This window comes from Lampetra planeri, chromosome 57 (genome assembly GCF_965212315.1).
Source record: "Lampetra planeri chromosome 57, kcLamPlan1.2.h2, whole genome shotgun sequence".
Classification (NCBI taxonomy): domain Eukaryota; kingdom Metazoa; phylum Chordata; class Hyperoartia; order Petromyzontiformes; family Petromyzontidae; genus Lampetra; species Lampetra planeri.
In genome coordinates this window covers 1,523,757-1,550,197 of record NC_136163.1, presented here as the reverse complement: position 1 = coordinate 1,550,197, position 26,441 = coordinate 1,523,757, and the positions used below count along the sequence as shown (strand labels likewise).

Here is a 26,441-nt window from a genome sequence, read left to right as displayed (position 1 = left end):
TGAGGGCGGGGGGGGGGTGCGAGGGTGGTTGGGTGGGGGTGGTAAGGGGGGAGAGGGTTGTGGGGGGAGGGCACTAAGGGGGGTTGGCGGAGGGTGCGCGCGCGCGGGTGTATGGCTGGGGGGGAGGGGGCGGGGGGAAGGGTAAGGGGGGGCGGGGTAAGGGGAGTGGGGGGAGGGTAAGGGGGGCGGGGGCACCACGCGAACACAAAGACTACCCCTCCCCCCCACCCCGCGCTCCCCTCCCCTCGCTGAGCCTCAGCAGAGGCAGCAGCAGCAGGAGGAGGCGGCTGAGGCTGAGGAACAGCAGCAGCAGCAGGAGGTTGAGCAGCAGCAGGAGGAGGAGGAGGCTGAGCAGCAGCAGCAGGAGGTGAGCGCGGCCGCCTCGCTCGCTGGCAATGTGCGAACGCGGCCGGGTTGTACGCTCACCCGACGCACCACCAACCCCCCCCTAAAGCCACACTCACCCCCCACGCTCACCCACCACACGCACCCTCACCGAGGGGGGCTCTCTCATCCCGTGGGCTTCGGATGCACGGAGCCCCCCCCCCCGGGTCGCTAGGCCACGGCCGCCGCCTCAGTTCGGGGCTTTTGCGCGGCCAACTCGGCCGCCCACGGAGGGCGAGTTGAGCGCTGGGGCCGAGTGCGCGACGTCGACTAGAACAGGCCTCCCTCGCCTCCCTTCATCGTGGTGGTGGTGACTTGTGTGGGTCTCGCTGTGTGAGTGGCTGGGTTCTCTGTATGAGTCTGTGGGTGTCTGAGTGAGTCTCTAGGTTCTCTGTGTGAGTCTGGGTGTCTGTGTGAGTCTGTGGGTGTCTGTGTGAGTCTCTGTGAGTCTGTGGGTGTCTGTGTGAGTATGTGGGTGTCTGCGTGAGTCTGGGTGTCTGTGAGTCTCTGGGTTCTCTGTGTGAGTGGCTGTGTGAGTCTGTGTGAGTCTGTGGGTGTCTGTGTGAGTATGTGGGTGTCTGCGTGAGTCTGGGTGTCTGTGAGTCTCTGGGTTCTCTGTGTGAGTGGCTGTGTGAGTCTGTGTGAGTCTGTGGGTGTCTGTGTGAGTCTGTGGGTGTCTGTGGGTGTCTGTGTGAGTCTGTGGGTGTCTGTGTGAGTCTGTGGTTGTCTGTGTGAGTCTGTGGGTCTCTCTGTGTGAGTCTCTGGGTTCTCTGTGTGAGTCTCTGGGTTCTCTGTGTGAGTCTCTGGGTTCTCTGTGTGAGTCTCTGGGTTCTCTGTGTGAGTCTCTGGGTTCTCTGTGTGAGTCTCTGGGTTCTCTGTGTGAGTCTCTGGGTTCTCTGTGTGAGTCTCTGGGTTCTCTGTGTGAGTCTCTAGGTTCTGTGTGTGAGTCTCTGGGTTCTGTGTGTGAGTCTCTGGGTTCTGTGTGTGAGTCTCTGGGTTCTCTGTGTGAGTCTCTGTGTTCTCTGTGTGAGTCTCTGGGTCCTCTGTGTGAGTCTCTGGGTCCTCTGTGTGAGTCTCTGGGTCCTCTGAGTGAGTCTCTAGGTTCTCTGAGTGAGTCTCTAGGTTCTCTGAGTGAGTCTCTAGGTTCTCTGAGTGAGTCTAGGTTCTCTGAGTGAGTCTCTAGGTTCTCTGTGTGAGTCTCTGGGTTCTCTGTGTGAGTCTCTGGGTTCTCTGAGTGAGTCTCTGGGTTCTCTGTGTGAGTCTCTGGGTTCTTTGTGTGAGTCTCTGGGTTCTCTGTGAGTTTCTGGAGTCTCTGGATTCTCTGAGTGAGTCTCTGGGGTCTCTGTGTGAGTCTCTGGGTTCTCTGTGTGAGTCTCTGGGTGCTCTGTGTGAGTCTCTGGGTTCTCTATATGAGTCTCTGGGTTCTCTGTGTGAGTCTCTGAGTTCTCTGAGTGAGTCTCTGGGTTCTCTGAGTGAGTCTCTGGGTTCTCTGTGTGAGTCTCTGGGTTCTCTGTGTGAGTCTCTGGGTTCTCTGTGTGAGTCTCTGGGTTCTCTGTGTGAGTCTCTGGGTTCTCTGTGTGAGTCTCTGGGTTCTCTGTGTGAGTCTCTGGGTTCTCTGTGTGAGTCTCTGGGTTCTCTGTGTGAGTCTCTGGGTTCTCTGTGTGAGTCTCTGGATTCTCTGAGTGAGTCTCTGGGGTCTCTGTGTGAGTCTCTGGGTTCTCTGTGTGAGTCTCTGGGTGCTCTGTGTGAGTCTCTGGGTTCTCTATATGAGTCTCTGGGTTCTCTGAGTGAGTCTCTGGGTTCTCTGAGTGAGTCTCTGGGTTCTCTGTGTGAGTCTCTGGGTTCTCTGTGTGAGTGGCTGGGTTATCTGTGTGAGTCTCTGGGTTCTCTGTGTGAGTCTCTGGGTTCTCTGTGTGAGTCTCTGGGTTCTCTGAGTGAGTCTCTGGGTTCTCTGAGTGAGTCTCTGGGTTCTCTGTGTGAGTCTCTGGGTTCTCTGTGTGAGTGGCTGGGTTATCTGTGTGAGTCTCTGGGTTCTCTGAGTGAGTCTCTGGGTTCTCTGTGTGAGTCTCTGGGTTCTCTGTGTGAGTCTCTGGGTTCTCTGTGTGAGTCTCTGGGTTCTCTGTGTGAGTCTCTGGGTTCTCTGTGTGAGTCTCTGGGTTCTCTGTGTGAGTGGCTGGGTTCTCTGTGTGAGTCTGTTTCGCAATGTGTTTGAGTCTCTGTGAGGGTTTTGGTCCATGTTCGAGTCTGGTTCTACGTGTGAGTCTATGTTTGGGTCCTATGTGTGAGTCTATTGGTCTCCTGTGTGTGAGTCTATGGGTCTTTGCGCAATCATGTGGGTCTGCCTGAGAGTATGGGTCTCTGTGCGAGTCCATAGACATCTACGTTCTTCCATATGAGTCTGTTAGGTCTCTGTCTGGGTATAGTTGTCTCTCTGGGTCTCTATGCAAGTTTACGCGTCGTTCTAGTCTGTGGTTCTTGACGCGGGTCTCCTGGTCTCTGCTCGCCTGTGAATGATATCTTTGTAAGTTGCTGAGTCTCAATGCGACTCTTTGTCTTCACGCCAATCCGTGGGTCTCCGTTATCTTCGCGACAACGGAAAAAACAATTTCCCGAAAACCGTAGCCCGTATCTTCTTACCTTCACAATAAAGTTAGTTTTTTTTGGGTTGGATGCGTCGTGTAACCCGCCACCACCCGACCAGCAACCAATTGGTGAGGTTTTTGTCACGTAAATAAAAGCGTGCCAATTTTAGTGACTGCTTTCAGGACTCTGGTGTGTTTGAGAGTAAAATCCACTACCTTTTACAACTTAAGTAACAGTTGTAGCCAGCGGACACGCCACTGTAATCAAATTGTCAATGTGGGTTTACTCTCCCAACGCACAACCGATGGTGCCACTTTGCGTGTCTCGCTCATCATCATCATCACCACGGTGGCTATGAAATGTTAACTACCTCGCCTGGTATGGAGGAAGTCATGGGCTCGATACCGATCCTGACGCCTGCTGCTGTCAATTTGGAGTTTGCGTGTCTCTCTCCCCGTGGCCGCGTGGATTTTTTCTCCGGTTTTTCCCTTCACATTTATAATTATCGTCGTCACGCGTTTAGAGAGTATTTGGCTGCCGCTACGAATGCCACGCGATGATGATGATGAACCCACTTCGTTGAGCTATCATTTGTGATGGCCAGGTCGCTTCTGATAATAGATATACGTAGCTCAGTGAGGCTCTTACACCTGGTGACATTAAGTAATAAATGTTTCAATGGGTTTTAGTTTGTAGACAGAGGAGTCGGTGGCACGCACGAACATGGTAAAGACTCTTTAAACGCATTTGTCAAAAACACTCCAAATATACAGCAGCAGGCGTCAGGGTTGGGATCGAACCCACAGCTTCCTGTATACCAGGCGAGGTAGTTAACATCTCCTAGCCACCGTGATGATGAGAGAGAGACGCAGACTCCAACTATATACAGCAGCAAGCGTCAGGGTCGGGATCGAACCCACGACCTCCTGTATACCGGGCGAGGTAGTTAACATCTCCTAGCCACCGTGGTGATGATGAGAGAGAGAAACGCAAACTCCAAATATACAGCAGTAGGCATTAGGGTCAGGATCGAACCCAAGACCTCCTGTATATCAGGCGAGGTAGTTCACATATCCTAGGCACCATGGCCCTTGCCTCCACCTACCCTGTAAATCATTGGGCTTTAGCTGGTAAGATAAAAAATTGTTTAGTTTGTATCTGTTTTTCTATATTTTAAAGTGATTTGTTTACCTTTCCTATACTTTGCTGCACTCCGATCGTGTGTTTTGTATTTGTACGTTCGTACCCTGTGCCCCTACTGATGGACGCCTGTGTAAAAAGAGCTTAATAGCTCTTCGGATTTCTCCGCTATAAATTCATACTCTTGATTGTGAAACTGCTTTGATTCACGTCGTTTCAATGTTCGTCGTCGCAACCTTTTCGGGAACGCGTGAAGCGCCGGTGTTACTCGACTTGATTTGTAGTAGTATAGTAATAGGTTTTTACCCTTTCAACTGGTACAAAAACTGATACCTTTTTACAAGGCATCATGTTTGCAATAACCACAACACAAGCAGTCAAAATGCAAACAAAAAGAAACAACTCTGATAACACTGGTCAACACACTTTTTCTGGCATAAGGTATTCCAACAGTTTTAAGGTCATTTTGGGGTGCTGATTCCAAATCTGGTATGAGTTTTTGTCTTATCACATCAGGTTTTTGAGATATCAAATATTGCATTTTCAATAAAAACTGCTGAAGAAAAATATTAAATAAATGTGGATATCTACATAAAATGATATTATAAACACACTATCCTAAAAATACAGCACCATATTTTAACACTAAAGCAGTCACTGACTCGCAACAACTTGCAATCATAAGTGACAGAGTTAATTTCGGTTAAAATCAATGAAAATGGGGTATGCCGATAGCATAAAATGAGATGTGAGCAAATCTGAGATCAAATTTGGAATCAGCACCCTGAAATTAGTCTAAAACAGCTGCAAAAGTCCAGGCCAGAAAAATAGGTTTTTTTTTGTTGACCGGTGTAATGATAATGATATGCACTGTCCTTGAAGTTGATTGGTCCACACCCGAGACAGCTTTTCTTAGAGCCTAGTCTCCATTGGTGTTGGATCAGATGACGCCAAAAGGCGTGATTTGTCTTTGCTCACTAACGTCGTTTTCCTTCTCTCTGTTGTACACGGCTACCGCTTCAGTTTGTAGCGTTGTCGCTTGCTGACCCCTGGACGTCTGTCAAAGAAGAGCTTTACAGCTCGTCGGATTCTTCCTCCAGTCTAAATAAAGATTCTGATTGTGTGTGTCTGTCTGTGTGTGTGTGTGTGTCTTTGCCTTTGTGTGTCTTTGTGCCTGTGTGTGTCTCTCTGTGTCTCTTTCCGTTTGTGTGTCTGTGTGTCTCTCTGCATGTGTGTGTGTCTCTCTCTCTGTGTCTGTCTCTCTGTGTGTGTGTCTTTCTGTGTCTCTCTGTCTCTCTTTATGTCTCTCTGTCTCTCTGTGTGCCTCTCTGTGTGTCTCTCTGTGTGTCTCTGTGTGTCTTTGCGTGTGTGTGATTTTCTGTATGTCTCTCTCTGTGTGCCCGTCTCTGTGTGCCCGTCTCTGTGTGCCCATCTCTGTATGTCTCTCTGTTTCTGACTGTATGTGTGTGTCTTTGTGTCTGTCTGCTTGTGTGTCTTTTTGTATGACTCTCTCTCTCTCTGTGTGCCCGTCTCTGTGTGCCCGTCTCTGTCTCTCTGTGTGTGTCTTGGTGTGTCTCCTCATCGCAGTCGCTAGAGGTGTTCGCCACGAGAGCTCAAAACATGAAGAGAACACCGAGTAAAGGTTCGTTACTCGTTTACGGATTTCGCATTCTGTGTGTACGCCCTTGTGTTGAACTTCTTTCGCACCGTACACAGCCAACCGTGCTGATCGGAGGTAGTGGGGGGAAAGGGCAAAAACACTGACGGTCGTGCTGTTGGTGGTGGTGTTGATGATGGTGGTGGTAGTGGTGGTGGTGATAATGGTTATGATGGTGTTTATTGTCATAGTTGAGTGGTGCTGCTGGTGGTGGTCGTGGTGGTTGTAATGATAGCAGTCGTGATGGTTGTGGTGATGTTGTTGGTGGTGATGGTGGCGATACTGGCGGCGGCGGTGGTGAATGAGGTGATGGTGATGTCTTTCCAGGGGAGGGACCGGAGATAAAGAGAGAGAAATCTCACAAGCGACGAGGAAGACACCCAAAATCACAGAACTCGCCCAGCCGTGAGTCCACACTGCAATCACGCTCACACAGTCACCCACACAACAACAAACAACAACAACAACCACCATTCACCACTAAGTGGCGGTGACGTCACCACGACGCTTGTGCCAGGCTATGTGCACCTTGAGGCCACGTGAAGTGTCGAACGCCCGCTGGCAGGAAGGTCACGGGGCAGACCCAGATGCCACAGGTCGACTGACTGAGACGACTGACTGAGACGACTGGCTGATGCACCACCTGTGCCCCCTACTGTGCCAACTTGCTGTGCTTTTGCCACCCGGCGCGCCGCTCGTTGTTGTGAGTGTCGCTCCTTCGCCCTCCGTCACCCACACACAGACACTCAACAACAACAACCGCCATTCGCCACTAAGTGGCGGTGACGTCACCCACACACCCACAGTGTCACCCACAGTTACCCACACATGCACAGTGTCACCCACACCCAAAGTGTCACCCACGCGCACAGCGTCGCCCACGCCGCACAGCGTCGCCCACGCCGCACAGTGTCACACACATGCAGCGTCACCGAAACACATAGCAGCGCACGCAACATTTAATCACAATACCACACACAATATGACACTCAAACACTGCATTCATATGGAGCGACGAAATCAGCTCGTGTGCAGGAGCGGCTCGGGGAGCACTCCATTCATCATTGTCACCAGCCTCGACAGATCTTGACTGGCAACGATTACGACGAAGATGACGTCCGTGTGCCGTCTGTAAGACTGCATCGGAGAGCTGGACGTTAACTCGGCAGCTAAAATAAGTTGCTGGCAGGGGCGCCACAGTGGCTGGGAGACGTTAACTGCCTCGCCTGGTATACAGGAGATCGTGGGTTTGATCCCGACCCATGACGCCTGCTGCTGTATATTTGGAGTCTGCGTGTCTCTCATCATCATCACGGTGGCTAGGAGATGTTAACTACCTCGGCTGGTATGCAGAAGATCGTGGGTTTGATCCGGACCCATGACGCCTGCTTTATATTTGGAGTCTGCGTGTCTCTCATCATCATCACCACGGTGGCTAGGAGATGTTAACTACCTCGCCCGGTATGCAGGAGATCGTGGGTTTGATCCCGACCCATGACGCCTGCTGTATATTTGGAGTTTGCGTGTCTCTCATCATCATCACCATGGTGGCTAGGAGATGTTAACTACCTCAGCTGGTATACAGGAGGTCGTGGGTTCGATCCCGACTCTGACACCTGCTGCTGTATATTTGGCGTTTTTGTGTCTCTCCCCGTGGTCGCGTGGATTTTTGTCCTGGTCCACCGGTTTTTCCCTCCATTTAGAATCAACATCACGCGTTCAGAGTATTTGACTGCTGCTGATAAGCCCACTTCATTATCATTTGTGATTGCCCGGTTGCTTCTGAAAGAGAACTACTTGGCAGGTCAGTGGGGCCCTTACCTCTTGAAATAAAAATAGTTTAGTTTTATAGTTTTAAATATAATCTGTGTCTCTGTCTTTGCAGATCGGTTCAGCTGGGATGACTACCTCAAGGAGACCGGGGGGATTTCTGCTCCTCCTTCTTGCTTTAAGCAGGTTGGTCCCTCGTGACACACACACACACGCGTGTGTACGTACGCACGCACACACACACACACATGCGTGTGTGTGTACGTTGAACTTGTTTCAACAAAAGTGGAGTGACAGAGGAGCGACGCTCACAACAACAATGAGCGGAGCGCCGGGGCGGATAAAACATAGTACGTTGGCACAGTAGGGAGCACAGGTGATGATGGTGACGACAACGGTGACGACGATGGTGATGCCCATGGTGACGACGACGGTGATGACTGTGACGACGACGATGGTGATGCCCGTGGTGACGTTCACGGTGACGTTCACGGTGACGACGACAGTGACGACGACAACAGTGACGATGAATGTGATGACTTTTACGATGATAACGGTGATGACGGTTGTTACGACGACGGGGGGGGTTACTATAGCGATAGTGACCCTCGCTCGCAACTCCACCGCCCCCCTCCACGGCAGCGCCCTTCCCCGCCGCGAAACGAGTTTGCGGGCGGCATGAAGTTGGAGGCGCGGGACCCTCGGAACCCCAACTCGGTGTGCGTGGCGAGCGTGGTGTCGGTGACCGGCTCGCGCCTGCGCCTGCGCCTCGACGGCTCCGACAACGCCAACGACTTCTGGAGGCTCGTCGACTCGGCCGAGCTGCGGCCAGTCGGGGCGTGCGAGCGCGCGGGGGGCATGCTGCAGCCCCCCCTAGGTACGTACCGGGGGGGGGGGTGATGACGATGGTGGGTGGGGAGTTAAGGCGACCCCCCCCCCCTTCTCCCCTCCTCTCTCACCCGCGAGGTGCAATAGTGAAGAGGTGCTGGATGCGTGATGTACGCTCCGTGCTGTACCCATGCTGTATGCGTGCTGTGCACCCTCTGCGTTCTGCTACCTTCTGCATGTTGCACCCTCTGCGTGCTGTACGCTTTGCGTGCTGTACGCTCCGTGCTGTACGCTCCGTGCTGTACGCTCCGTGCTGTACGCTCCGTGCTGTACGCTCCGTGCTGTACGCTCTGCGTGCTGTACGCTCTGCGTGCTGTACGCTCCGTGCTGTACGCTCTGCGTGCTGTACGCTCTGCGTGCTGTACGCTCCGTGTTGTACGCTCCGTGCTGTACGCTCTGCCTGCTGTACTCTACGCGTGCTGTACCCTCTGCGTGCTGTACGCTCTGCGTGCTGTACTCGACGCGTGCTGTACTCGACGCGTGCTGTACTCTACGCGTGCTGTACGCTTGTCCGTGCTCTCTCCGCGTTCAGGATTCCGCATGAACGCCTCCTCGTGGCCGATGTTCCTGCTGAGGACGCTGAACGGCGCTGAGATGGCTCCTGGGCGGATATTCCACCCGGTGAGACTCCCGCCACCCCCCCCCAACCCCCTGTCCCGGAGTCCAACTCTCCCCACCGCGATGACAGCCTCGCATCATCACGATCTTCTTTATGTAGCCGGGAGGGATCCGACGATCTGCTAGGGTCTTTTTTTTTCTCTCATTTTCACAGATGTCCAATAAGGGGGCACTGGGGTCAACAAGTTGCGACAACAAACAATGCAACAAAACACCGATAAGAGTGGAAAGTGTAGGAGAAAGTTTGGTAAGAAAATCACGAAATTACCAAGTAAATAAGTTGAGAGATTGCGTAGGGATATGAATTTCCAGGCCTTGGGGCAAAGCAGTAAAACAACGGCAAACGGAGTCCCAGGCCCCACACCAAGACGACTCAGTCCCTAGGTTTCATACGACTCTGATACACGGCTCGCCTTTCAAATTGCTGACGCCAGTCGTGAATTCTCTCCGTGGCCTTCTTGCCGCCCCCACCTCGTCATCTCACCTCTCTTCATCTGCTTTCACGTCCCCTTTGTCCCCAAGCTTCTCCGTCTCCGTCACCCTGTCTCTGTCTCCCCGTGCTCAGTCCCCGTGTTCAGTCCTTGCAACACTGCCAATAGACTCAACACCGCCCCACAGACTCAACACTGCCCCACAGACTCAACACTGCCTGTGGACTCAACTGCCCGTAGACTCAACACTGCCCCATAGACTCAAGACTGCCCGTAGACTCAACACTGCCCCATAGTCTCAACACTGCCCCATAGACTCAACACTGCCCATCGACTCAACACTGCCACCTATAGACTCAACACTGCCCCTAGGCTCAACACTGCCCGTAGGCTCAACACTGCCCCTAGGCTCAACACTGCCACCTTTCGACTCAGCATTGCCACCTATAGACTCAGCACTGCCAACTATAGACTCAGCATTGCCACCTATACACTCAACACTGCCCATAGACTCAACACTGCCCATAGGCTCAAAACTGCCCGTAGACTCGACACTGTCCGTAGGCTCAACACTGCCCGTAGACTCAACACTACCCATAGACTCAACACTGCCCCTAAGCTCAACACTGCCCGTAGGCTCAACACTGCCACCTATAGACTCAACACTGCCCGTAGACTCAACACGGCCCGTAGACTCAGCACTGCCACCTATAGACTCAACACTGCCCTTAGACTCAACACTGCCCGTAGACTCAACACTGCCCATATGCTCAACACTACCTATGGACTTCGAAATGCCCCTGTAAATTTTGCAATCCACCTCCTTAACCTCTTTCCATCCCTCTCTCAAAGCCTCACCTCTTCTCCATCGTCCCTACCCTTCATCATCCCCTCCACTCCGTCCCGTCCCTCCCCTGCTGCCCTTCCGTGACCGCCACGTGCCCTCTGTTACGGTCACTCATTCCTCGGCCCTTTTCACTTCCCTTGCCAGCTCAACCACTCTTTTAATCTCACCGCTTTTTAACTACGTAAAGCGCCTTGAGCTAAGGGGCTCCATAAATATAAAATAAGATGCAATTTTTAATCATTTTTATCATATTTTCATTTCACCAGGTAAGGCCCAATGAGCTGTATGGCTATTTTTCAGAAGCGACCTGGCTATCACAAACAATAGCTCAACCAAGTTTGCTTATCACGTGGAAATGTGTCCAGGCGAGGTAGTTAACATCTCGCCACCACGGCACCCATCTTAGCAGTGGCGCCACGGTGGCTAGGAGATGTTAACTACCTCTCCTGGTATACAGGAGGTCGTGGGTTCGAACCCGACTCTGACGCCTGTTGTATATTTGGAGTTTGCGTCTCTCATCATCATCATCATCATCACGGTGGCTAGGAGATGTTAACTACCTCTCCTGGTATACAGGAGATCGTGGGTTCGATCCCAACCCTGATGTCCATATATTTGCAGTTTGCATGTTCTCCCCGTGGTCGTGTGGATTTTTCTCCGGGTCCTCCGGTTTTTCCCTCCACGCTTAGAATCAACGTCGCGCGTTTAGAGAATTTGGGTGCTATACATTTCCCCATGACGATGATGATGATAAGCCACTTCTTTGAGCTATTGTTTGTGATAGCCACATTGCTTCTGAAAAAGAGCTACATAGCTCAGTGGGCCTTACCTGGTAAAATAAAAAATAGTTTAGTTTATGACCGTGATGACTTATTCCCATGATGATGATGACACTGTGCTAGATCATCCTCCTCTCATCTCTCTCCCCTCTCTCTCTCCCCCCTCTCCCCCCTCTCCCCCCCGCTCCCTCCGCTCTCCCCGCTCCCCTTTCTCCCCTTTCTCCTCTTTCTCCCCTTTCTCCCCTTTCTCCTCTCCTCTCTCTCCTCTCCTCCAACCCTCCTCCTCTCTCTCCGTCTACTGCCCCAGGAGCCTCCGAGCCCGACTCAGAACGGGTTCCGCGTGGGCATGAAGCTGGAGGCGGTCGATCGCAAGAACCCGCACCTCATCTGCCCGGCGACGGTGGGCGAGGTGCGCGGCGATGAGATCTTCGTGACGTTCGACGGCTGGAGGGGCGCCTTCGACTACTGGTGCCGGCACGACAGCAGGGACATCTTCCCCGCCGGGTGGTGCCAGGCGTCCGGAGACAACCTGCAACCGCCAGGGCACAAAGGTGCACGTGCCGCGTGTGGCTACGTTAAGGCACCTTTGTCTGTGTGTGTGTGTACGTGTGTTTAATTCGTAGTTTCGTGGTAATAAATTGAGAGTGGAGGGGTTACCAGCCCCTCGCACCCGTCCAGAGTCCCCGTTTAGCCGCTGTGGTGGTCACAGACGCCATGAGGGGAGAGGCCAATGGGCATTGGCCCTCCCCCCACAGCACTGTCCACGACAGTGTTGCCCGTCCGGCACCGCGAGCAGATAGGGGGTGGTTTTGCCGGACTAAGCGTCGTGGTGACGTCACCGCCACTTCGTGGCGAATGGCGGTTGTTGTTGTCAGCCGGGCATGGTGCTGGCCACCCACCCCCTCGTGTGCCATTCCGGCCTTAATAGGTGCTCGCTAACAGAATTTGCCCCAGCAGTCTGCTCAGGCTATTAAGGGGATCTTTTCTTTGGGTCTTTCGGTAAAGTCACGTAGATAGAACAAAATAATAAAAAATAAAAATGAAAATAAAGTGATTAAAAAATAATACAAATATCACGACGTTTCGATCGCAACACAAGCAATTGTCATCAGGTGAAAAGATAAGGGGATAAACTGCTGAGGCAGGCTGTTTTATTGTTCTATCTCTGTGACTTTACCGAAAGACCCAAAGAATATGAATTCGTGCAGCCACGAAAGCTTTAAGTCAAGATTTACGGGGATTTTTGTTTGTGTACGTGTGTGTGTGTGTGTGCGTTAGATATTTTGCATGTGATTTCACGGTAATTAAATTGAAGGTGGAGGGGTTACCAGCCCCTTACACCCGTCCAGAGCCCCCGTTAGCCGCTATGGTGGCTACAAGCACCATGAAGGGATCGGCCGATTGAATCGGCCTTCCCCCTCATGGCAATGCTCACATCCACCACAGTGTCACCGGCACAATCGAGGAGGTAGGGGGTTGTTTTTGCCAGTCTTGAGATGGCCTTAAAGTGCACACAGCCTGGCAAAAAACGCCGTGGTGACATCGCCGCTGCTATAGTGACGAATTGCGGTTGTTGTGTGTGTAGTGCAGCAGTTAGCGCGCTGTGCTATGAACCCGACGACACTGTTTGGATTCCCGCTCACGGCCAACACCGGTGACGATTATCTGAACCGGTCCTGGGCCTCCCCTAGGTCGACTCGGCCTCAAATGAGTACCTGGTGCGGTGTGTAAACATCGCCACTGATTAAATAAAGACGGCCGTGCGTGGTGCTAGCAACACGCCCCCCCCCCCTCCCCTCGTGTACCACAATTATGATGATGACGACGTTGATGATGATGGAGGCGACGATGAAGACGACGACAATGATTATGATGATGTCGTCATCATCGTCGTCGTCGATGATGACGACTACAATGACGACGATGATGATGACGACGACGATGACGACGACGATGATGACGACGACTACAATGACAACTACAATGATGATGATGATGACTACGATGACCATGAAGACGACGACAACAACGAGGACGATGACGACTATCACGGTGATGTTAGGGGAGGTTGGGGTTGGACTCGCTCGCATCCGGATGCCGTCCCCCCGACGCCGCAAGACGATGGAGCGCCTCAACTCGTCTCTCTCAACTTGACAAAACCCTTTCCTTGCCCTCACCACGGTGCGCTCACTGCCACCACCACCAGCTCGGCGCTTAGGGGCCTCGATTAAGGACACACAATTTTTGGTGCTGTACCATAATCATGGCACACTTTCACGAGATTTGAATTGCAGCGCCGCGCCGCACGGCAACTGAACGACACGGACGAGCGCTGTGCGCAGGCAAGCGTGGGTACGCCGATCGGAATCGGAAGGATCAAGAGTAATTATCTTGGTTCTTTCGGTAAAGTCACGTAGAAGGGAAATAATAAAATAATAAATCATTCAGGCGCTGTCTTTCCGACAGACCTGTTCTTCACCTGAGGACGGCTGCTTGCGTTGTGGCTGAAACGTCGTGAGAATTGTTTTTTATTATGTTTATTTTTATTGCTTTATTATTTCCCTTCTACGTGACTTTACCAAAAGAACCAAGAAGATGAATCCCTGCAAGTCACGAAAGCTTTAAATCGAAAAGAGTAATTATTTCTACTGGAGGAATCCGATGAGCCGTGAGACGCGCTTGATGCGCCCCCGGTGGCGCCGACGCTTGAGCACGGCTGGAGATGTGAAATGTCGGTGAGCGGATAAACGGTGGCTACGCGAAGCTGTGGTTGGCGTGCGCAGTGCCATGCGGGGATACTCGAAATCGTGGTTTGGAAAAACGGTGCTTCTCGGGGTATCGCTGCGTTGCGTTTAGTGTTGTCGTCCTTCCCCTGCACCTCCGATCGGCACGGTTGGCTACGTACGGCGCGAAAGAAGTGCAGCGCACGCGCACGCATTGTACCTGACGCACCCCTCCCCTCCATTCCCCCCCCACAGTGGCCCCCACCCCGAAGCCGGCTCCGGTGATCCGCTCCGTACGCACAGAAACCGTCCCGGCCACCCCCCCATCGGCCAACAACCGCGACTCGGCTCTCCCGGCAACCACGCTCACGACCTCGGCGTCGGCGGTGGCAGCGGCGTCGGCGGCGTCGACCGCAACGGCGGCAATGGCGGCGGCGGCGTCGTCGGCATCGTCGGCGTCGCACTCGGCGGCGGCGGCGGCTGTCCAGGGCAGAGGTAGCAACTCCTCCGCCGTCATCAACAGCGGCGTCGGCGGTGGCGGCGCCGCGGCAACGATGACGGCGGGCGGCGGCGGCGGCACCGCCACGGCCACCGGCAACTCCGGCGGCGCAGCGCTACCGGGGAGTAAGACGGTGAAGGAGCGCCGGAAACCAGGCCGCCCCCCCGGCTCGCGCAACAAGGCGAAGCCGCTGGAGCGACCGTCGCACGGCGGCGGCGGCGGCGGTGGTGGCGTAGGTGGTGCTGGGATGCTGTGGGCCACCGTACGTGGCGGGCTGCACAGCAGCAACAACAAGAAGCGCGGGCCCAAGCCTGGGACACGGGTACGCCGCGGTGACGGGGGTGGTGATGGTAATGGTGGCGGCGGTGATGGTGGAGGCAGCAGTGACGGTGGTGGTGATGGTGGTGGCCGTGGCGATGGTGGTGGCAGTGGCGGTGGTGTAGGGGGCCTGCATAGGGGGATGATGGGGGTTGATGATGGGTCCCCCCGTGGACTGCAGGCGCGGGAGGGAGATCCGCAGGGGAGGCGCGGTGGGGAGTGGAGGTTGAGATGTGATTTGGCGAAGGGAGTGGGGGGGGGGGTCCATGGGGAGGGCCGGGAGAGTTGGGGGCATTAATGTACCGAAGGCGAGCGGCGGCGTACCGGTTAGGACACCACGCTACGAACCCGGCGACCCCAGTTCGATTGCCGGCCAACGACCGACCGTGGCGAATATTCGAATCGGTCACCAAGCCTAACCCGAGGTCGACTCGGCCTCAAATGAGTACTTGGTGCGGTGTGTAAACGTCAGCACTGGGAAGACAAAGGTGGCCGGGCGTGGTGGTGGTGGCAGCCCCCCCCCCCCCCCCCCTCGTGTGCTGTGCCGGCCTTCAAAAACTAAACTGAACAATGTTTATTTCACCAAGAAAGGGCCACTGGGCTATGCAGCTCTTTTTCAGAAGCGACCTTGCTATCAGAAATTCTAGCTTCAAGAAGTGGCTTATCATCATCACGTGGAAATGTATAGCAGGAGCCAAATACTCCAAACGCGTGATTCTAATCGTGGAGGGGAAAGAACGTGACCACACAGGGGGAGACCGAGACACACAAACTCCAAATATACAGCAGCAGGCATCAGGGTCGGGATCGAACCCACGACCTGCTGTACACCAGGCGAGGTAGTTAACATCTCCTAGCCACCGTGATGATGATGATGAGAGACGCAAACTCCAAATATACAACAGGCGTCAGAGTCAGGATCGAACCCACGGCCTCCTGTATACCAGGTGAGGTAGTTAACGTCTCCTAGCCACCGTGATGATGATGATGATGAGAGACGCAAACTCCATATATACAGCAGCAGGCGTCTGCCGGCGTGTCTGCGTGTCCGTGGTGGGTGCAGAGAAGACGTGGGACTCCTCAGCCGGCCATGAGCCTGTCGGGCCCCCAGTGTGGGCCGCTGGCCATCGGCGGAGGGGGCCCCGGACCCTCGGTGCCCGACCCCTTGGGCCCCTCCCTTGTGAGGGGCCTCCCGGCCCGGACGCCTGCCCCCTCCGCCATGCAGACCGGCCTCTCCACGGGTGAGGCCTCCGCGCTCGCTCGCACACACTCGCTCACGCTCGCTCACACTCCCTCGCACTCACACACACTCGCTCGCTCACACTCGCACACACTCGCTCGCTCACACTCACTCATCACACTCGCTCACTCACACTCGCTCACACTCGCTCGCACACGCTCGCACACACTTGCTCGCTCACACTCGCTCACACTCGCACACACTTGCTCGCACACACTCGCACACACTCACTCGCACACACTGCTCACACTCGCACACACTCACTCACACTCGCACACACTTGCTCGCTCACACTCGCGCACACTCGCGCACACTCGCGCACACTCGCTCATCACACTCACGCTCGCTCATGCTCGCTCACACTCGCTCGCTCACACTTGCACACACTCGCTCGCTCACACTCGCACACACTCACTCATCACACTGGCACACGCTCGCTCGCTCACACTCGCTCACACTCGCACACACTCACTCATCACACTCGCACACATTCGCTCGCTCGCTCACACTCGCACATACTCGCTCGCTCACACTCACTCGCACACACTCGCACACACTCACTCGCACACAATCACTCGCTCGTTCGTGGTCACTGACTCACATACACAAACTCACTCCTCCTCACACTCATTCGCACTCACTCACACTCACTCACAGTTACTCGCACTCAGAGTCAAATATTCCCTGTATTGCCTGTGAGACTATTGGGGCAAGTGTTGCCGGTCCTGGGTCTCCCCTAGGTTGATTCAACCTCAAATGAGTAGCTGGTGAGGTGTGTAAACATCGTCACTGGGGAGACCAATGCGGCCGGGTGTGGTGCTGGCCACCCACCGACCCCCTCGTGTGCCGTTCCAGCCTTTATAGGTGCTACTCGCTAACAGCACTTGTCCCGACAGTCTGTTGAGGCTACACGGGGAATTTTTGTCTTTGTGCGTGTGTGCTCGAGTGCGGTGTGTGTGTGCGTGCGTGTGTGGTTGCTGGCCACCCACCCCCTCGCGTGCCACCGTGCCGGCCTTCCCAGGTGCCGATCGCTAACAGCACTCGCCCCGACAATCTGTTGAGGCTACCCGGGTGGATCTTTGTCTCTGTGTGTGCGTGTGCGCTGCCGCTGCGCAGTCTGCGTGTACGTGAACAAGCGCGCCGGCGCGGGCCCCTTCCTCGACCGGCGCAAGGTGCAGCTGCTGCCCGAGCACTTTGGGCCGGGGGCGGCGCCGGCCGTGCTGCAGCTGGCGGTGCAGGCCTGCGTGGACTGCGCTCGCCACCCGCCACACGTGCTGGCCAGGCTACCCAACGGGGACGGCGACACCATCGTCACCGGTACGCACGTACACGCACGTACACACACGCACGTATACACACGTATACACACGTACACACACGTACACACACGCACGCGTACGCACACACACACACGTACACGCACGTACACACACGCACGTACACGTACACACACGCACGTACACACGCACGTACACGCACGTACACACATGCACGCACGTACACGCACGTGCACGCACACGCACGTACACACACGCACGTACACGCACGCACGTACACGCACATACACACACGCACGTACACGCACGTACACGCACGTACACACACGTACACACACGCACGTACACGCACGCACGTACACACACGTACACACACGTACACACATGCACGTACACACACGTACACACACGTACACACACGCACGTACACACGCGCGTACACACACATACACACACGTACGCACACAAAGACAAACATCCCCTGTGTGGCCTTAACAGACTGTTGTGGAAAGTGCTGTTATCGAGCACCTATGAAGGCCGGCACGGTACACGAGCGGGTTGGGTTGCCAATACCACGCCCGGCCGCCTTTCTCCCCTAGTGGCGATGTTTACACACCGCACCAGGTACTCATTTGAGGCTGAGTCGACCTAGGGGTAGCCCAGCACCAGTTCAGGTAATCGTCACTTGTGTTGGCCGGTGCGGTGTGTATTAACCATCACCATTGGGGAGACAAAGGCGGCCGGGCGTGGTGCTGACCAACCCCCACCCCCTCGTGTGCCGTGTCGGCCTTCATAGGCGCTGCTCGCCAACAGCACTTGCCCCAACAGTCCGTTAAGGCTACACGGGGGATCTTTGTCTTTGCGTGGTGCGCTGGCAGCCCGATACGACGGCGAGGTGCGCTCGCTGCGGCTGCCGTCGGTGCGCAGCGCCTCCTTCGTGCTGCGCTTCCTGGAGAAGCTCTGCCACTCGCTGGAGTGCGACAACCTCCTGAGCAGCCAGCCGGCATGCCTCGCCAGCAGCAACGCACTGCCAGGTACCGCCGGCGGGCAGCATCGGCATCACCGGCATCGTCGGCATCGTCATCGGCATCGGCATAATCATCATCACCGGCATCATCATCATTGTCGGCATCACCGGCATCATCACCGGCATCATCATCATCACCGGCATCACCGTCATCATCATCGGCATCACCGTCATCATCGTCGGCATCATCATCACCGTCGTCATCATCATCGGCATTACCATCATCATCATCACCGGCATCGTTATCATCATCGCCGGCATCATCGCCGGCATCATCACCGGCATCATCACCGGCATCATCATCATCGTCGGCATCACCGGCATCGTCAGCATCACCGGCAAATTTCCACGTGATGATAAGCTGCTTTGCTGACAGCGACTTGTCCGTGGTACTAACGTTAAGAAAAAAACGCCACTTTTTTCTAATTTTCTTGCTGTGGTTTTCACACCTGATGATGATTGCTTGTGTTGCAATCGAAACGTCGTGAGAATTTAATTGTTTTATTTTTTTATTATTTTATTGTTTCCCTTCTACGTGGTTTGAGTTGAGTTATGGTGAGGTTACATTTAAGTTACTCAACTGTTTTTATTTTACCGGGTAAGGTCCCCCCTGAGCTGCTATGTCGTTCTCTTTTTTTCGGAAGCGACCCTGACTATCGCAAATGCTTGCTCAACGAGGTGGGCTTATCATCATCGTCGTGTGGAAATTTATAGCAGCCAAATGTTCCAGACGCATGCTTCTACGGTGAGGTTACGGTAAGGTTTTGATAAGCTGAGGATAGGGTTAGGGTTGAGATGGGGTTAGGCTTGGGTTAGGGTTCTGTGGAAGTGGGTTTATGGTTAGGGTTGGGTTAGGGTAGGGTTAGGATGAGTGAAAGGTTTTTGGCATGGTTGAGTCGAAGTAGGGTTTGGTTATTGGATGCGCTAGTTGTTAGCGTGCGTTTGTGTGGGCCTCAAAGTGCACCTGCCCTGGCACAGTCACCGTGGTGACGTCACTGCCACTTCATGGCGAATGGCGGCTGTAGTTGTTGCTGTTGTCATGGGGAGCAGTAGCTCAGTGGTTAGCGCCACGCTACGCTTCGAACCAGTCGACCCGAGTTCGATTTCCACTCACCGATGGCGAATATCTGAAGCTGTCCCGGGCTTCCCCTAAGTCAACTCGGCCTCAAATGAGTACACCCCCACCCCCCCCTTCGTAGGTTCTCGCTAGCGGCACTTGCCCCAGCAGGCTTGTCGACGCTATACGGGTGATCTTTGTATTTGTAGGTCGTGACGACGTTGACCTGGCCCGGGGGATCAAGCGTCCGTCACAGGAGCCGTTCAGCTCCCCGCTCTCCCCAAAGCGGCCTCGGCCACTCCAACACCTGCCTTCCGAAGGTGCGTGCGTGCGTGTGCGCGCGTGGGTTCGTACATGTGCGAGTGTGTGTGTAGGCATGACAGTACCAGCGGTGTCAAGATCGGCCTCTGTTGGAGGAGGCTCGTGAAGGACGCTGCTCCTGGGCAGCTAGAGGCAGTCGCCCTCCAACAACAACGGAGGGCAGAGGAGCGACGTTCACAACAACGAGCGGAACGTCGGGTGGCTAAAGCGCAGACAGTTGGCACAGTGGAGGTCACAGGTGGTGCATCAGCCATTCATCTCAGTCAGCCGACCCATGACACCTGCTGGGTCTGTCCCGTGACCTCCTGCCAGTGGGCATTTGTCACATGCGTGTGTGCGTTTAGGAATGCACGTGTGTGCGTGTAGTCATGTGCGTGTGTGAGTGTAGGCACGTGTGTTTGTGTTAAGGCTATGTGGGGATTTTTGTCGTGTGCGTGTGTAAGAATGTGCATGCGTGTATGTGTAGGCAGACATGCGACGCTCACTACAACGAGCGCTCTTCCTTCTGATAATGGAAAGCCACAAACAATAGCTCACCGAAGTGGCTGTTGTGGAAAATTGATAGCAGGCAAAATGCTCTGAACGTGTGACGTTGATTTTAAACTTGGGGAGAAAATCTACAAGACCCTAAGACAAAGTCCCACTTGAAGGTCGGGATCGAACCCACGACCTTCTGTACACCGGACAAGGAGTGGCAGGAATTAATTTTTTGTTACTGTGTTTATTTGTCTAGCTAAGGCCCCACCTGAGCTCTGTAGCTCTTCTTCAAGAGTGGCCACACCTAACCATAGGCGTGGAAAATGTATAGCAGCCAAATACTCCTCTAAGCGAATGATTCTAAGATCTTGATTTGAAGCTTTCGTGACTGCAGGGATCCATACTCGTTAGTTCTTTCGGTAAAGTCACGTGGGTAGAAAAAAAATTTAATTAAAATAAATCGCGACGTTTCGGGCACAACACAAGCGTCCGTCATCAGCTGATGATGAACCAAAGAGTGTGATTCTTAGTTGTGACCACAGGGAGATAGAGAAACACACGCTCCAAATATACGGCAGGCGTCAGGATGGGGATCGAACCCATGAACCAGAGGTCGCGAACGGGTTTTGATTCCTTACCCGTACCCGGCCGTACCAGGGTCGCAAACGGGTACCCGTACCCATCCGTACCCGTACCCTACCCGTACCCAGCTGGGTACAGGTAGGGTACGGGTAGGGTACGGGTAGGGTACGGGTATCGGGTACCTGATTGCGACCTCTGGGATGAAGCCATGTTGCAGGCACGGGTGGGTTGATTCTAGGAACTTGAATTGTGAGAAGAAACAAGACGTTGGGAAATGAGTGATAAACGGTTACTCACCAGTGACTCACGGCCTACCCGTACCCGGCCGGGTACGGGTAGCCGGGTATCGGGTAGGGTACGGGTATCGGGTACCCGGTTGCGACCTCTGCCACGAACCTCCTGTATACCAGGCGAGGTAGTTAACATCTTGCCCCGTGTCGCTATTCCCCCCCATCCCCCACCCCCAGGAGAGCCTCGCGTGGCCGAGGGCCTCACGGGCGACAGCCTGCAGAGGCCCTCGCTGGAGACGCAAGACTCGGCCCTCAACGCGCTCGCCGTGCTGCAGGCCCCGCGGCGGCGCCCCGCCCCTCCCTCCTCCCTCGACGTCCCTCGCCTCCTGCAGAGGCAGTTCCCTCCACGGCACCACCACCACCACCACCTGCAGCAGCAGCTCCACCGTCAGCAGCAGCAGCAGCAGCAGCACCGTCATCAGCACCATCAACAGCACCGGCAGCAGCTGCACCTGGCGACGCGGAGGCGAGAGGAGGGGTTCCTCCTGCGGGATGGAGGCAAGCTGAACCGGCAAGCCTCGTCCGGATCAGGTGACCGATGAGATTTAGCAATAACTGAATTAAATTTCGATTTCAAGCTTTCGTGACTGCAGGGAATTCGTCTTCTTGGTTCTTTCGGTAAAGTCACGTAGAAGGGAAATAATAAAATAATAAAAATTATACATTTTTCAAAAACATTACATAAACATACAAAAATATACAGAAAATAAATAAGAACTGAATTGTTTTGTTGGTGGTGGTTGTTGTTGTTGAGGGCGGTTCTTGCAGCGCAGGGCGATCGTCATTGAAGGAAGGCGGCCGTAGTCCGGCTTAATCGCTAAACCATCCGGTCACTCGCTCGCTGACCCCACACGCTCACTCACTCACCTACACAGTCAACAACCCACCCAGTCAGTCACTCACCCACACGTTCACCCGCACGCTCACTCTCCCATTCACTAACCTACACAGTCAACAACCCACTCACTCACTCAACCACACGCTCACTCACCCATTCACTCACCTACACAGTCAACAACCCACCCAGTCACTCACTCACCCATACACTCACTCACCCATTCACTCACCTACACAGTCAACAACCCACTCAGTCACTCACTTGCCCATTCACTAACCTACACAGTCACCAACGCACCCAGTCACTCACTCGCCCATTCACTCACCTACACAGTCACTCACTTGCTAACCCACCCAGTCACTCACTCACCCACACGCTCACTCGCTCATTCACTAACCTACACCGTCACCAACCCACCCAGTCAGTCACTCGCTCACTCGCCCATTCACTCACCTACACAGCCAACAACCCACCCAGTCAGTCACTCACACGCTCACTCGCCCATTCACTCACCTTCACAGTCACCAACCCACCCACTCACTCACCCACTCACCTACTCACTCACCTACTCACTCACCTACTCACTCACCTACTCACTCACCCACTCACTCACCTCCTCACTCACCCACTCACCTACTCTCTCACCCACTCACTCACCCACCCACTCACCCACTCACTAACCTACACAGTCACCAACCCCCCCACACGCTCACTCGCCCATTCACTCACCTACACAGTCACTTACTTGCTAACCCACCCAGTCACTCACTCACCCACACGCTCATTCACCCCGTGATGTGTCACCGTGTGGCGTGTTGTGTCATGTTACGTCACTTTGTGTCACCCTGTGCCGTGTCACTTTGTGTCATCGTATATTGGGGCACATTGTGTCATCCTGTGTTACTTCACCGTGTGTTACGTCACCCTGCGTTGTGTCACCCAGTGTTGTTGTGTTGTCGTGTTGCAGGCTCGGGAGGACAGTTTGAAGGCGGCCGTGGCAGCCCGTGCTCGCCCTCCCAGAATGCAGCGGGGCGACGCTCATCCTCCTCCTCGAGCACCAGCGGCACCCGCAGACTCTCACGTGCGTCACTCACTCTCGCTCGCTCACTCACTCTCGCTCACTCACACTTACTCACACTCTCGCTCATCTCACACTCTCATACACACACAGCGGCACCCACAGACTCCCTCACTCACTCTCGCTTACTCACACCCTCACATTCGCTCACTCACGCTCACTCGCTCACTCTCGCCTTCTCACACTGTCATACACACACAGCGACACACGCAGACCCACGTGTGTCACTCACACTCATTCACATTCACTCACTCGCACTCACTCACTCAGTCACAGTCACTCATACTCACTCCCTAGCTGTTGCACTTACTCATTCACACTGGCTCACCCTCTCACTCGCTCCCTCGCACTCTCATACGCACACTGTGGCACCGGCAGACTCTCACACTCACCCTCACTTACACTCGCTCACATTCACGCTTGCCCTTTCACTCGCTCACAACCTTCATAAGTCGCTACTAACAGCACTTGCCCCAAAAGTCCGTTGAGGCTATGCGGGGGGGGACCTTTGTCTGCTTGCCGTACTCAGTGCTGGTGGCGGCCGGCGCCGACGCGGAGGGGACGAGCCGCGACCCGTCGGGGTGGAGCGTGGACGACGTCATGAGCTTCATCCGCACTGCCGACCCCACGGCGCTCGCCCCCCACGCGGAGCTCTTCCGCAAGCACGTGAGTTGCTCGCTCGCTCACACTCGCTCACACTCGCTCGCTCACACTCGCTCGCACTCGCTCACACTCGCTCGCTCACACTCGCTCACACTCGCTCGCACTCGCTCACATCCCACCATGCTCACTCATGCGTTTGTCGTCGTCATTGTTCTCGTCATCATTATCGTCATCAATGTCATCATCGTCATTGTCATGATTGTCGTTGTCGTCGTCATTGTCGTCGTCATCATCGTTATCATCGTTGTATTATCATCATTGTCGTCATCATCGATATTATCATCGTCAACGTCGTCGTCATTGTCGTCATTGTCGTCAACGTCGTCATCGTCGTCATCATCGTCATTACCATCGTCATTGTTGTCATCATCGTCATGGTCATTGTCGTCATGATCTGCGTCGTCGTCATCGACGTCGTCGCCATTGTAGTCGTCGACGTCGTCCTCATTGTCGTTATCATCATCGTTGTCATCGTCGTCATCGTCGTCATTGTCGTCGTCATTGTCGTCATTGTTGACTTTGTCGTCATCGTCATCGACGTCATCGTTATGATCATCATCATTGTCATCATTGTCATCATTGTCGTCATCGTCATCATCGTGCCTCGACAACTGCCGTAGTTTCCGTCTCATCTCATTGCTCCTCCACCACGCCGACCCCCAAGAACACCTCGGACAACGTCTGACCTCTGTGACGACCCCCTGACCACGTGACCCCACGACAGGAGATTGATGGCCGGGCTCTGCTGCTGCTCAAGAGCGAGATGATGATGAAGTACATGGGCCTCAAGTTGGGCCCGGCGCTCAAGCTGGCCTACCACATCGACCGCTTGCGGCAGGGCAAGCGCTGAACCACACAACCGCTCAACCTCGCCTTTCTCCCTGCTCTGCTATGTCTCTCCTCTCTCCTCTCTCCACTCTCTCTCTCTCCTCGTCTCGACGAACGAATTAGCCGTCGTTATTTCCGTTCTACTATCGTTACTACTTCACGGCGGTCGTTTACTTAAAGACGTTTACCGTGCGGTGGCTGGGATCTGTGGCTGGGGGGAGGTGGTGGTTAGGGGTGAAGTGGAGGTTGAGGTGAGGTGGGGGGGTGAGGTGCAGGTGGAGATGAGGTGGAGGGTGAGGTGGATCACATCGTCCGTGACATCGCCCGTCCGTGCCGTCCGTGCGGAAGTGGTCGCTGAAGGGCGGCGGCATCACCGGCTGCGGAAGTCGGCGTTGGAACGGCGTTGGAACGGCGTTGGAACGGCGTTGGAACGGCGTTGGAACGGCGTGGGAACGGCGTTGGAACGGCGTTTTAACGGCGTTGGAACGGTGTTGGACTGGCGTGGGAACGGCGTTGGAACGGCGTTGGAACGGCGTTGGAACGGCGTTGGAACGGCGTTGGAACGGCGTTGGAACGGCGTTGGAACGGCGTTGGAACGGCGTTGGAACGGCGTTGGAACGGCTGCCCCCCACCACCTCCTGCTCCTCCTGCGGTGACGTTTGGGAACTTCACCGTAGCCACGCGGCACAAACACAGACGCTCGCTCCATCCACGCATCACGGCCCCCATTCCCAGCCCCCACACCTCCCCCACCTGCTCCCCCCCTTTCCCGGAAGGGGTTCAAAGGTCAACGGCGCCTGCAACAAACAAAAAGCTGCAAACAAAAACAGACTCTCGCTCTCTCCGCCCGCCCGCGCTCGCCTTTTATTGTTTTTATTTTTGTACGGTTCTCACGTTTCCGTGCCGTCGGCACTCGGGAGACGGCACGTCTTGGACGAAGCTGGCCATCGTGAACCCCGCCCCCCCCCCCCCCCCTGTAACGGCAGCAGCAGCAGCAGCAGCAGTGACATTGCGATGCTTTCTAGAGTGGCGTTGCAGCAGTGGACTTCACGAGTCCGGCGAGAATCCAGAGGGGGGAAGGGGGGCTTGTGAAGGCCTGAGAGCACACAATGGCGGGATACCGTCAGGGCAGACTCGTGCGTCTCCACATGAGTCTGTGAGAGTCTGTCGGTCTCTGCTGATCTCTGTGTATGTCTGCGGATCTCTGTGTGTCTCCGTGCAGGTCTATGAGTCTGTAAGTCCGAGTGTCCGTGCGAGTCTAAGAGCAATTGGTGCGACGAGGGTGTTTGGAGATAGCTTTGGTAGCGTGATGGTGGCCTTGGCCGTGATGGTGGTGGTGGAGGTCGTGGTGGTGGTGGTGGAGGTGGTGGCCATGGTGGTGGTGGTGGTGGAGGAGGGCATGATGGAGCAGTTGTGGACAGATTCCCTCCCATACCTGGGGCAGTGTGCTTATGACCAGCTCCGGTTTGACAGCAGAGATCGGGCAGCATTATCTTTTCATTGGCTGCGTAACGCTATGTGGAACCTACCAGGTCTGTTGCTCCACATGAAGCTTCGGGTCTTCTCCGCCACAGTAATGCCTTCGCCGCTCTCTGCTTGCGAGATGTGGACCCCTCTAATGGAGGAACATCGGATTCAGTTTAAAACATCCAGGTTAACCTGCCTACGATCCATCCTGGGTTTAACCAAGCTTGATTGTGTAAGAAGCACACATCCTTGAAAGATCTGGACACAGTCCCATCAGTGAGCTCCTCATGCAGGCGAGGCTGCATTGGCTGGGTCATGTAGCCACCGCATGCCAAAGCAGCTTCTGTTTGGCCGCATAGAGGGGGCTAAATGGGCACGACATGGGCTGGAGAAGCGATGGACTGCTGTAGTACAGGAGGATGTGGAGCTGAGTGGACTTGCCAGAGACTGGTACCAGCGGTGTCAGGATCGGCCTCTATGGAGGAGGCTCATGAAGGACGCCACTGGGCAATTCGAGGCAGTCGCCCTCCAGCAACAACGGAGGGCAGAGGAGCGACGCTCACAACAATGAGCAGAGTGCCGGGCGGCTAAAATGCAGCAAGTTGGCACAGTAGGGGGTACAGCTGGTGTCCATCTACCGGTCATCGCAGCCAACACAT

The 26,441-nt window shown here is 54.8% G+C and overlaps 1 protein-coding gene across 2 annotated transcripts; it reads left to right on the top strand.

The window, feature by feature from the left end:
* Positions 1–241: 241 nt before the first annotated feature.
* SCMH1 (Scm polycomb group protein homolog 1) lies at positions 242–26,441 on the top strand. Of its 2 annotated transcripts, XM_078618278.1 has the most exons (16): positions 242–367; positions 5,695–5,749; positions 6,092–6,169; positions 7,650–7,720; positions 8,177–8,411; positions 8,955–9,043; positions 11,405–11,648; positions 14,076–14,641; positions 15,701–15,878; positions 16,994–17,194; positions 18,033–18,188; positions 19,448–19,558; positions 21,086–21,439; positions 22,714–22,827; positions 23,354–23,490; positions 24,212–26,441. In XM_078618278.1, the coding sequence occupies exons 2-16, from the start codon at positions 5,728–5,730 to the stop codon at positions 24,335–24,337; spliced, it is 2,682 nt and encodes an 893-aa protein (XP_078474404.1). In that variant the 5' UTR covers positions 242–367; positions 5,695–5,727; the 3' UTR covers positions 24,338–26,441. The 2 variants fall into 2 exon arrangements, with proteins under 2 accessions (XP_078474404.1, XP_078474407.1); XM_078618281.1 differs by lacking the exons at positions 23,354–23,490; positions 24,212–26,441 and having other exon boundaries at positions 243–367; positions 22,714–23,340.

Excerpts from the sequence above, each read along its gene's own strand:
- SCMH1 (XM_078618281.1), top strand. The coding sequence starts at position 5,728 with ATGAAGAGAACACCGAGTAAAG. Across the intron at positions 14,642-15,700 it reads GGCCCAAGCCTGGGACACGG|AGAAGACGTGGGACTCCTCA; the intron begins GTACGCCGCGGT and ends TGGTGGGTGCAG. Across the intron at positions 19,559-21,085 it reads CCAACACCTGCCTTCCGAAG|GAGAGCCTCGCGTGGCCGAG; the intron begins GTGCGTGCGTGC and ends CCCCACCCCCAG.